The sequence below is a fragment of the Phodopus roborovskii genome, unplaced genomic scaffold, assembly GCF_943737965.1.
Source record: "Phodopus roborovskii unplaced genomic scaffold, PHOROB, whole genome shotgun sequence".
Taxonomy (NCBI): domain Eukaryota; kingdom Metazoa; phylum Chordata; class Mammalia; order Rodentia; family Cricetidae; genus Phodopus; species Phodopus roborovskii.
In genome coordinates, this window is record NW_026126651.1 from 1901339 (window position 1) to 1913540 (window position 12202).

At 52.9% G+C, this 12202-nt stretch overlaps 1 protein-coding gene across 1 annotated transcript; it reads left to right on the top strand.

Moving 5' to 3' along the window:
- Window positions 1-4129: 4129 nt before the first annotated feature.
- On the top strand, window positions 4130-7942 carry Rras (RAS related). Its single transcript, XM_051174310.1, has 6 exons — window positions 4130-4322; window positions 6407-6494; window positions 6600-6702; window positions 6786-6894; window positions 7396-7514; window positions 7588-7942. The coding sequence occupies exons 1-6, from the start codon at window positions 4170-4172 to the stop codon at window positions 7670-7672; spliced, it is 657 nt and encodes a 218-aa protein (XP_051030267.1). The 5' UTR covers window positions 4130-4169; the 3' UTR covers window positions 7673-7942.
- The last annotated feature ends 4260 nt before the right edge of the window (window positions 7943-12202 follow it).

Consider the following 12202-nt stretch of genomic DNA (forward strand, 5'->3'; position numbering starts at 1 on the left):
TTTCAGCCGCCTCCCCTGGCAATGGGGGGGGGGGGGCTCTCTGCCACCTGCTCTCACATCTGGCCCTGCACTTCCCAGTTTCCCAAGGCACCTAGTCAAAACGCACATTCCCCAACCCAACCAGGTAGATGCAGACTCAACCATGACTCTGGGTCTCATGATTTTACGAGTGTGCTTCAGTCTCAGAAGCCCACCTTCCCCACAGTGGGGAACACGCCAACCTGCTCAGTGGTACTCTGGGACAGGTACCACAGCTTCACATAGCATCCGCCACCCTCCACGGTGACGAACCAAAGAGTTTTATTTCTAGGCATGAAATACAACTATGAGAGTGTGGTCTACACAAGCACCACATTGCTTTTAAAACAAAAATGCCAAGTTCCAGAAAGGCATGCTGTCCTCCCGGCCCCATTGGGACACTTGCCTATCACCCAGCTGCCTGTCCTGTGGAAGCATGGCCAAAGCCTCGATGATGTCACGGGACTTTTGAGCTTTGAGTGCCCAGTCAGGTGGTTGAAAGAGCATCCTTCAGACTGGTGGATGTCTTGATTGAGGCTTCAGAAAATATGAACATCACAGCTGTAAGCCTCCCCACAGCTGTCAAACCTGTGACCCTGAACACACCTAATCTTGGGAATTCCTAGAAGCTCTGGGCTCCTTACTAACCCAAACCCTGTGCTTATCTGAAAATGGCAAAACAGTAGCCTCTATCCCGCTCATTTGCACAGACAATGACTGGATACACATTAGCAGTAATTGTATCACTAGCCCTGAGACCAGGCTTTCCCGTTTTGTCTCAGCCTGCTTCCCTGGCTATGCGTCTGCAAGGACAAGACCTAAGACCGGGTCCCAGTCCTAGCAGAAAACCATGCCCAGGCCTCCACATTCAGCAGCCTCCCAGCTGTAGCTGCCTATCTTCAGCTTCTTCCCTAATTCCCACAATCTACTCTGACAGCTCCCATATCCAAGGTTCTCTAAGCTAAATGAAGACCCCCCCCCCACCCTGTAACAACAGTTCCCTCTGGGATACAAATGCTATCCAGAGTGATGACTGTCACAAGAAACTGTATCAAAAGCCCCTGGCTGCAGACTCCCAAAACCATAGACATTATATGGCAATGCAGATCAGTGATCCCTCAATTACAGGGTTCGGGGACAAACTTACAAATAGCTCATTACGCAAAGTACATAAGACATAATGGAAAATATTTCCCAAGTTTTAAATGAAAACATCAGTATACAGGGCTCGAATAATATTAGTAAAATGCATATGTTGGCAAGTACTGAATCTCATCTAACAATGAATTTCCTCCTACCTATCAAGGTCAAGTTGCAGAGCGCTACACTAGATGAGTCCAGACAGCTCTACAGACCCTCAGGCCTCCAGGGTCTGATTCTAACTCCTCAGCACTAGGACCACACAGGTTCCTTTTGTTGCTATTTAAAGCCATTTCTAAAAAATTACTTTCTGAAAGGCAAGAACATTTGAGCTGGGTAAAATGCCTAGCACTTTCTGTTGTATTATTCTCCACACGTTTACCTAGTAACCCAAATCACTTTAATTTGCTCCAAGACAGTCTAGATCCTTGCAATCACATCAAAATCACCTGGATGACTCCAGTTCCTTCTAACTGCCCCACCCCACCCCCGAGTCACCCCACATCAAACACTTCCCAGACCTCGGAGACCCATTTATGCCTCTGGGCACATCACAACGCTTGCCTCCCTCTCCCTGGGTGGGAAAACATCTATTTCTTCCAGGTGGCCCTGAACACTTCCTAGTCCTTGAAGAGAGCTTCCAGGCCTCATAAACTGTCCCAGATCCACGTAGATGAGCCGAATGCAGAGGCCAGCAGAGGTAGACACTTCCCAGCCCTAAGAGACATACCCCAGCGATCTAGGTGGCTCTGCAGACCCCTTCACTCTTGGGACACACATCAAGATCTCAAGATGGCCCCAAAAGCCTCTCAACAGACCCTAGCCTATGGTCGCACATAAGAACCATCTACAGCGCCTGCAGGCAAGTCCGGGTTCAGCAATGCGATGGAAGGCTGACATAGGCGCGGTCCAGGCCCTATGGACGTCCCCTGGCACCCACGGGCGCGTCCCGGGCCCTAAGAAGGCCCCACACTCAGCGACTGCCTTGGACGCCGCTGCCGGATCCGAGGCTGCCACGTTATGATCTCCAGGCCCTGTGGCGTACGGGCGACACTCGGAGACGACTAGCGACCCGACTCCGCCCCGCCCACCCCGCTAGGCCCGAGCCCCGCGGCCCGGACCGCCGCCGCCATCTTACCCCGCCGCTCGGGCTGCGGCTCCGGCCCCGGCGCGGGGCGGGGCGGTCTGGGGCGGGGCTCGCGAGCTGAGCCGAGGAGGGGCGGGGCCAAATTGCCGCCGAGCTTGCTGGGATTTCAAGTACCCAGCTGGGTTTCCTGAAGGCGGGCAGGACGGAAGACGGACTCGGTTTCCCAGAAATCAACGCGCCGCATGGAGGCGGGGTCCGCGCGCCGTACGCCGGGAGACGTAGTCCTCGAGTCCCCTCCGTCACGCGGGGACAGTGTAGGGGTGAAAGGTGAAGTGGGCGGGGCCGCTGGAGCGCGCGGTAAGGCCCACCACAGTGCCCTGCGTGCGCGGGGAAAGGGCGGCGGATCAGGAAGTGATGTCAAAAAGGCGCTCCCGCTGCTGAGATGCATGGGAATTGAAGTTCAGTTGAGTGAAACTGGAATACGAGACCCTTCTCATTTTTTCCCCTCGAAAGCCTAAGGAGGCTTTTTGAGACTGGCCTGGAACTTGCTGCAGACTGTCATCGTGTCTCTGCTTCCCCAGTGCTGGGACTACAGGCGTCCGTCACCATGCCCAGTTTAAATTACTCACTCTAGGGGTATTAGAGATGGCATTTACTTAGATCCTCACACACGCTAGGTAGCGCTCTGTTATTGAGCATTACCTATAGCCCTCTTTTAGTTTTTTATTCTGAGACAATTCATTCTAAGATGTCCAAGATAGCCTTGAATTTATAATAATCTCCACTAAACCAAACCAGAGCGTCCTTACTCAGGGCAGTAGAGTCCGAAATCTGAGTCCTCTGGCTCAGAACAGAAAGTGAAGACTCACTTCCCTCCTCCCTGGGACTCCATCCTCTTCCCTTGGACCGGTTCCTTAGGTCCCTCCTGAAAGGACATCAATACTTACTACAAACCCCTCCGCAGCCCTCCCCTCGCGCTTTCCTGCCCTCGAGCCCAGAATTCTAGGTCCCCAGACTTTATCCTCTGGCCCCACAGGCTCTCAGCTTTCCCAATACCTAATCTAATATTCAGGAGCCCCTTCCAAAGCCCTGCTCCCCCAGGACCCGGTAATCCAAGTCCCCAAGTCGATGCACTCGTAGGAACCAGGTGTCTGAGTCATCAGCTGCCTCCGCCAAACCCCTGGCTGCAGGCCCTTCAGGCCCCGGACTTCCCGAGTAGGATGCGCTGGCTCATGGATTAGGAATGTGGTGATCTCACAGCCCGTCCCTGCCCCGTTACCCTGCTGTCCCCCCTCCAGGGCCCCAGCTTCCCTCCCAGACTATCTTCCGTTTGGCTGGGACACGGGGAACCGGAAGCCTGGGTCCCTGGTTGAGGCAAGACTCCAGCTTCTAGACCAACGCTGGGGCAGAAAGCTGGCGACGATCCCAGGGAGGAGGCGGAGCTTCTTTTTCGAGACCTGTGCCTTCTAAAATCTCCCTATATACGGCCCTGAACCCACGAGCCCCACCTACCAGAAATTCCCAGGGGTGGCCCTTAGATAAGTACTACCTCTTGTGTCCTTATTTGCCTATCTCCGCCCTGAAAGAACTTTCCGCCCTAAGATGGGGCTTTATTAACATAGCTCCTCCCAAAAGTGGGCTGTCTGAAGGGAGCGCGTGGCTGGGCTATGGGTGAGCACAGGTCTATATTAGCATGTCCCCGCCCCTCTTGGAACTCCCTTCTTTGCAAACTTGTTTCCCCTACTCTTATTAGTATAGCCCCGCCCTTTCCTTGGCCTCGCCTCCTCCTGAAGCATCCGGAGACGCACATCCCACAGTTCGGAGCTCATGTTTATGCAGTATTTATTAGCATACCCCACCCCTTGGTTTCTCCTGACTCCCCCCCCCGTTAGGCGGTAGAGGCGGCGGCAGCAGCGGTGGCGACATGAGCAGCGGGGCGGCGTCCGGGACTGGGCGGGGGCGGCCCCGGGGCGGGGGGCCGGGACCCAGGGACCCCCCGCCCGGCGAGACTCACAAGCTGGTGGTCGTGGGCGGCGGCGGCGTGGGCAAGAGCGCGCTGACCATCCAGTTCATCCAGGTAGTGGGCCCTCACCGGGGAGGGTGTCCCCAAGATCGAGCATTTGAGCCCTTTGGGGGGTTCCCTGAGATTTTTACTTCTTCCAGAGCCATCATTGGGACTCTTCTAAAAGGGTCTCTAATCCTAAAAGATCCCTGCAGATTGCGACTCAAAGTACCCAGGGCCTCCACCCACTTCATGCGGGGGAACTTTCTCCTAATACGTCCCGAGGGAGATCACCCTCCCTGAGGTCCCTGAGGGTCCTTATCCCAGCGGACCTGGCCCTGCTCACCTCCTGGGAGTACCCTAAATAATTGCTCCATTCAGATCCTAAGCGAGGCCCTGACCCCCGAAGCTCCAGCTTTTACACCTCGTAACCACCCGAGAGCCCCACTGGCCAGCAGCTGGGCCCTGTACTTTTGACGTTTCCACAGCTGGAGCCCTAGCCCCTCTATTCAGGAACCATTGCCCAGACTTTGGAAATGTTTGCCAAGACCTTGGTTCTAGGACTCTACTGGGACCGTGCAATCCTAAGAAGGCACCCTGTAACCTCTGCTTGAAGACGATATCCCCCTCAGACCTAAGGAAGATCCTGCCATTCTAGGAAAACACCAATATCTGGCAATACCCTATTCTGCTAAATGCAGACCCTCGCCCTCCCACCCCACCCCAAGGAAAACCTACCATTTCTTCACCCCAACTCCCTGCCCTCACCTCTGGAAACCCTGGGTAGCTCCCAGGTCATCTCCAGGTTAAGAACAAAACAAGAAAAGAAACCTTGGGTTTTTCATAACCTCCAAAGACCCACTACTTGCAAGGTCTAAGACCCATAAGTGCACCCTACATCATAAACCTACCCTCCGAGAATGCTTCAGGGTGTTCTCACCTTTGAGCATCTCCTAATGATTCTTATCGTGTGTGTCCCCCACACACACACACACACAAACCAAGCCTCATCCTCACCAGACTCTGCTCCTTCACCCTTTCCAGCCCCAGCCCTCAGCAAACACCCTCTAGAGAGGAAGCCACCTTCAAGCCCCAGCAGCCAAGTTCTGAAAATCCTGCCCAGCCCCGGAAACCTCCACCCAGTTCCCAAGGGGAGCTCCCCCAACAACCCCCCCCCACGCTGGGCAGGACAACACTAGGAAAGTGAGAGCCCTCTTGCTGCAGTAGAAGTTCCTGGGTGATAGACACACACACACACACACACACACACACACACACACACACACACAAGGACCCTCCAGCAATGCCGGAGAGAAGGCTGCAGCAGGAGGAAGAGCCCAAATCTGAGCCCTTGGCACCCAGGGCCAAACCGGGAGCTGGCCAGAGGTCTGGCTGGAGGCAGCAGGACCCAGGCAGGAAGGGAGGGGTGGGTTGAGGGTGAGGCAGCCTCTCCTAAGCAGGATTGGAACTGGCTGCTCACGGAGGAGGAGACGGGGTGGGGTGGGAGGGTGGAATTAAGATAGGTAGCTGCCCTGGTCAAGAGCTCTCAGAAGCTGACTATTGAATATCACCCGTGTTTAGCAGAAAATTCCTGCAAACCAAACGCTGTCAGGTGGTAATAGTGTGTTCATTTTCTCCAAATGAGGAAACTGAGTCTCAGAGAGGGAAAGGGAGGTTTGGAGTGACTTCGCAGCTGGGAGTAATCATGGCATATTTTATCCTGAAGAGAGCAGAGGCTCTGAGAGGGATGGGGGACGGGGGCCCATGACCTGGGCACAGTCAGTCAGAAAGACGGAATCAGAACACCCAGAGAGGCAGGGCAGAGATTCAGAGAGATGCAGAAGGAAGAGACTGGACACACAGACCAGGAGAGAGACAGACCGCGCCCACAGCAGTGCGGAGAGACAGGTACCCTGAGACCAGGGGGGAGGGGCGGACCCAGAGAAAGGAGGAAGGGAAGAGATCAAGAGAAAAAGATAGGTACAGACTCAGGAGGAGACAGGCAAAGAGATTCTGAGACCCAGAGAAAGGGGGGGGGGGAGACAGGGACCATGAGAGAGAGATTCAGGGTCAGGGGGACTCACACACACACACACACACACACACACACACACACACACACACTGCTTTGGTGACAGTGACCTCTCTCTGTCCCCCAGTCCTACTTCGTATCTGACTACGACCCCACCATTGAGGACTCCTACACAAAGATCTGCACTGTGGATGGCATCCCTGTTCGGCTGGACAGTGAGGATGGCTGGGCTTGGATGGGAGGCAGACAGCAGGGCTGAGAGGACCTCTGAGCATCCCCGGGACATCCTCGGACCCAATATTCCTCTCCCTGTCTCACAGTCCTGGACACTGCGGGTCAAGAAGAATTTGGTGCCATGCGGGAGCAGTACATGCGTGCTGGCAATGGCTTCCTGCTGGTGTTTGCAATTAATGACAGACAGAGGTGAGGGAGAGTGCGGTGGGCGTGGGTGAGCGCACCACAGGCTCCTCCCAGAGGCTGCCTGACACCACTGGCTTCTCTTGCAGTTTCAATGAGGTAGGCAAGCTCTTCACTCAGATCCTCAGAGTCAAGGACCGCGACGATTTCCCCATTGTGCTGGTTGGGAACAAGGCAGATCTGGAGACCCAGCGCCAGGTTTGGGTTGCCCCCTTCCCTGATGACCCATTCGGACCTCGGAGGCTCTCGCAGGGGAACATCTCCTACCGTGGGTCCCGAGTTCCTTCAACATAGACACAACTCCCAAGTGGAATCACATACCACTGAGCCACACCCGCAGCCACTCAGTTGGGAGATTCTCGGCAGGTGCTTTACCAATGCGTTAGCCCTCCCTGGGAGATTCTAGGCAGAGGTTCCACCATTGAGCCGTGGTCCTGAGCCTTACACTAATCCTTTGCTGCTGTTCGATAGCTGGTGTGTGTTCCCCTCTCCTGATCCAGAACGCCCTTACTTCGCGCCTGCCTGCCTCTTAGTTAGTAAAAACTTCTTCATAATCTTCCCGATGTCTCACTTAGAAAGCTTCAACCCTCTAGTGTCCTCTTCTCACGTGTTTCTAGAATGTTCTGTCCTGAGCCTGCTCAAACCGTGCTTCTGTCAGCCTGCCCTCCCCGACCCTCCCTTGTCTCCTGCTTCTTCCAGGTCCTCCGATCTGAAGCTTCCTCTTTCAGCGCTTCCCACCACATGGCTTACTTTGAGGCCTCGGCCAAATTGCGTCTGAATGTCGATGAGGTGTTTGAGCAGCTGGTCCGGACTGTCCGGTAAGTACAGGGCCCTTTCCTGGCCTCCTGGTCCTCAGCCCGCCATCCCATACTCACAGGCTGCTTCCCACAGGAAATACCAGGAGCAGGAACTCCCTCCCAGCCCACCCAGTGCTCCCAGGAAGAAGGGTGGGGGCTGCCCCTGCGTCCTGCTGTAGCCGAATAGCTCCAAGCCACCCGCACAAGCTCTCTCGGGACCAGCTGCCTCACACTTGTGTGGCCGGAGGCTCCAGCTGAGCCTCAGTCTCCTCTGGGTTCCGGGCACACTACACCCTCTACCTTCACTTTCTGGCCTCCCGGGGCCACCACTGAGTGCCTTCTTCCATACTTCCTTTCCCACCCAAGCCCCTGGTGGGATCCGGAGGTCCCTGCCACTGCTGTATATAAATAAGTCCAGTCTTTCAGAAAAATAAATATCACTGCCTACATCTGGAGATGCCTTTTACTGAGTCGGTGGGGCAGTTGCTGGAGATGAACCTAGAGTTCCATGCCTGCCAGGCAAGGGCCCAAACTCTGAGCTGCATCCACAGGCCAGATTTGTGGGGTTTTTTTTCCAAGACAGATTTTTTTTCTTTGTAACCCCAGTTGTCCTGGAACTGGCTCTGTAGATCAGGCTGGACTCAAACTCAGAGATGCATCTGCCTCTGCCTCTCGAGTGCTGGAATTAAAGATGTACGTCTCCGTGCCCAGTTCTTATTTATTTTCTAAAAGAGAGTAATAATCTGGCTAGATGACCAAGCAGGTAAAATTACTTGCTGCCAAGCATGACTTCCTGAGTTCAAACCCCAGAACCCACAAGGTAGGGAAAAAAAAAAAAAAAAAAAGAAGAAGAACCAGCCCCTGCAATTGTCCTCTGATCTAGCTCTACAGGAATGAGATAGTTTTATGTCAACTTGACACAAACTAAAGTCATCTGAAAGGAGGAAATCCCAATTGAGAAAATGTCTCCCAAAGACTCAGCTGTAGGCAAACCAGTAGTGCACTTTCTTAATTAATGACTGATGGAGGGATCCACATTTATAAGAAAGCAGGCTGAGAAAGCCGTGATGAGCAAACCAGTAAGCAGCATCCCTCCACGGCCTCTGCATCAGCTCCTGCCTCCAGGTCCCTGCCCTGCTTAAGTTCCTGTCCTGACTCCTTCAGGGACAAACGGTGCTGTGGAAGTGAGTTATTCTGTAAAACCGTTTGCTCATAAATTTGCTTTTGATCATGGTGTTTATCACAGAAATAGTAACCCTAAGACACACATCTATACACACACACACACATACACACACTAAATAGTGTCTTTGACAATTTAAGCTGGTGTGGTGGTGCATGCCTGTGAATTCTGCACTTCAAAGGCTGGGACAGGAAAATTAGATCACAAATTTAAGCCCAGTTTAAACTATATGACAAGACCCTCGTTTCAGGGGAAAAAAAGCATTATTTTTTTTTCCTGGAAAATTCTAGAACTGCACTGTTCAATATGGTAGCCTGTAACCTACATATGGCTGTTGAAATTAAAATTAATTTTCTCAGCTGGGCAACGGTGGTCCACGGTTTCGATCATAGCATTTGGGAGGCAGAGCCAGGTGGATCTCTGTGAGTTTGAGGTCAGATCGAGTTTCAGGACAGCTAGGGCTACACAGAAAAAACAATTCCTCAAGTTCAAGAGCTCAAAAGTCACTCTTGACTAGCAGTGAAATCTAACAGGCAAAGCAAACATATAAGACCCCTGTGGCGGCAGAAGGTCCTACTGGAAATGCTATTCTAGAAAGCTCCAAGGCTTGAGCAGACACTACCACAACCCCGCCTATCAGGCCACTATCCATGTCAAAGGGACAGGTGAGCAAAATGGCATCTGGGTCCAAGAAACATCATCTCTGTATACATAGACCCACCGCAGGACCTGCCCTACTTTGCGACATCCTGGAAGGTACCAGATACAAACTTCCAACCTCATCTTACTTTTTTTTTTTTTTTTTTTTTTTTTGGGGGGGCATTATTAGCCAAGGCTGGCCTTGAACTCCTGATCCTCTACCTCCACTCCTCTACTGCTGGGGTTATAGGTGTGAGCCAGGATGCCTGATTGATTACCCACCTTTGAACCCCAACACTTACCCAACATACCAGGCTGAAACTCCATCCCAGCAGTCTGTCTCCTGTGCTGAACACAGGCTGACCTGAGCCTGTCAGCAAACACATCGGCTTTGAACATCTCTGGGCCTAATTCTAGAACACCCACTGCAGGCTCTGTCTCCTGCTCCTTTGTAGACTGTGGCCTTGCCTTGCCCCTGGCAAATCCAATCTAGAACAGCAATCAGTATCAACATCCATGACCCCTGCTTTCTGTCTTGTCCCAGGCCTGTGAATGGTACTCTATATTCCAGATTAGACAGCCGATCGACAGTGTCCCTTTCCGTTTCCCCTTGCAGAGAGCCCTTGGTCTGTGTTCAACCTTCGGCCCTGGTATTGAGGAAGGCTAAGTACACGCAGTAGCATGTTCTCTCTCCAGCCCAAGATGGGGTTGCCCCTTTTGAGAGGAAGAACCTGTAGCCTTTTCATCCTTTCCCAGTGGGGGGCATGCTGCTCTTGCCAGCAAAGGGTCTGTGTCCCAGCAGACATTTCCTAGAACAGAGCTGATCGGGAATTAAGTCCCACCTTAAAGTAGGGTGGAGTTCTTGGCTTTAACAACTTACCAGGGTGTTAAGGCTAAGATGCACAGAGAAGGTGACAGGTTACTGCTTGCCCCCAGAAGAAAGCACACGAATGTACATGACAACTGGCAGGCCATTTTTGGAAGGCTCTAGACCACTGCCAGTCTGAAGTCTCTAAGAGTGAATGCTGGCACAGCCTGGCTGGCATCTCTCCAGGCACGTGTCTGGGCCTGTGGTAGGGTTTCTGCCCCTCCAGGCTCTGACAATGATCTTGTTTGGAGTTTCTGCCCTCGATCTCCAAATCTCCCTCCCTCAGGCTCCACAGCACACCAGGCTTGTCACCCAGTTCTGACATGTGTGTGCATCCTGCCTGCCCTGCTCCAACTAGAGTCAGCAGAGGCTCACTTAGGAAGCCGGTTCTATCCCAGAGGCAACACAGCCTTTTCTCCTCTGGAGGGGCAGTCTTTTCTGGTCAAACTTTTGTTCTAGAACTCAGAGCTGGACAACAGTTCTGATCCTGGGGGACATCCAGCTTCTGTTTTCAGAGACAATTCATCTAGAACAAGCTGCTGCATTTTGACATACAGGCCACCGTTCATGGACACTTAAGGTCCGCTCTCAACCCTCACCAGAAAGCGAACTATTGTTAACATTCCAATTTCAGGGTCCTTCCTCCACACCAGTGCGGGATGGGAAATTTGGATCCTCCTACACTCTAGGTTAGCACTCTACCACTGAACCACACCCCAGCTCCTCACTGAGGGACTCTAGGCAGTAACTCTACCAGAAAGACCTGGCCTTGAGTTTCCATGGTAATTCCTCTAGGGATTACATGTCCAGCATCTATTTAATTTGATTTTGGATCATCGACATGAGGCAGTTCCTGCAAGCTCTTGAAGATTGCAGAAACACAGACTTTGAACAGCGAATGCCTCAGTAACATAGGACCTGACATTCATTATGGTACAGACCCATGCCCCCAGTCAACCGGTAGCACCACACCAACCTAGGCCATCAAGTAGGTCTGGTCACGTGTCCCTTAGAATCTGACAATTTTGGAGATCCTCAACTCTGTAATAAAATTGCTACCCAGCTGAAAACTTCATTTAAAATACTCATGTATTCTTGAAAAAGGGGGTGGCACAGGGCTCTAACCCTAGCATTTGAGAAGCAGAAGCAGGATTAGAAGTTTACTGTCAGTCAGTTACTTGGTGAGCTCAGGCTACAGGAGACCAAGTAGATCAACTGTCTTCTGGGTACGTCACCCGGTGTGGGCTCTGGGTGGCAAACGGGTACTCTGCAAGAGCAGCAAGCTCTGTAGCCCAAGGCCTTTGAGGGAGTCTGCGGGACAATGACAGATGGCTTCCTTCTTGTCGGCCACCATATTATAGGAATGCTCAGTGAGTTCCATGGAAATACCACTTGGTGAGTTAACTGAGGCCTCCAGCCCATGGCCTTGGGGACCCTGCAGCCACAATCCCTTGGGCAGCATAGCAGATGACATCTACAGTGGCTGCTTGGGGACGGAACCCTGTCCCCCCAACCCCCTGCCCCTGATCTAGACAAAGCATGAAAAATCCCTGCTTGTATGAGATCCTTGAATTTCAGGTCACCTGTACAGTAACCCTACGCTGTCTACCTGAGTGGGTTTCATCAGAGTCCCGTTGATAACCCGCTGCTCCCACCGCCGGCCGGCCCACCCCACCGCCGGCCCACCCCACCGCCGCAGACAGAGCACTCCAACCTGCTGGTAAAGTGTTGCTGTTGGGTTTCGTTTGGCTGGTTCTGTGTACACAGTGTATACAAGGTGAGTTGTACAGCGCCCAAGAGTAAGAGGTCAGGGAGAGGAGGGGTCAGGGCAGAGAGGAGCAGGGACCGGACAGAGAAAGGCATTAAAAAATAGAACCACGTTGAGAAGACAAAGGGAAGCGGGGTGGGGACGGGGACAGATGCTGTAGAAAAGGAAGAGGAGGGGCAGGGCGAGGGGAGCCTCCTCACCCTCCCTCTCCAACCCTCCCCACCCTACGTATGTACAATAAATAAGATTAA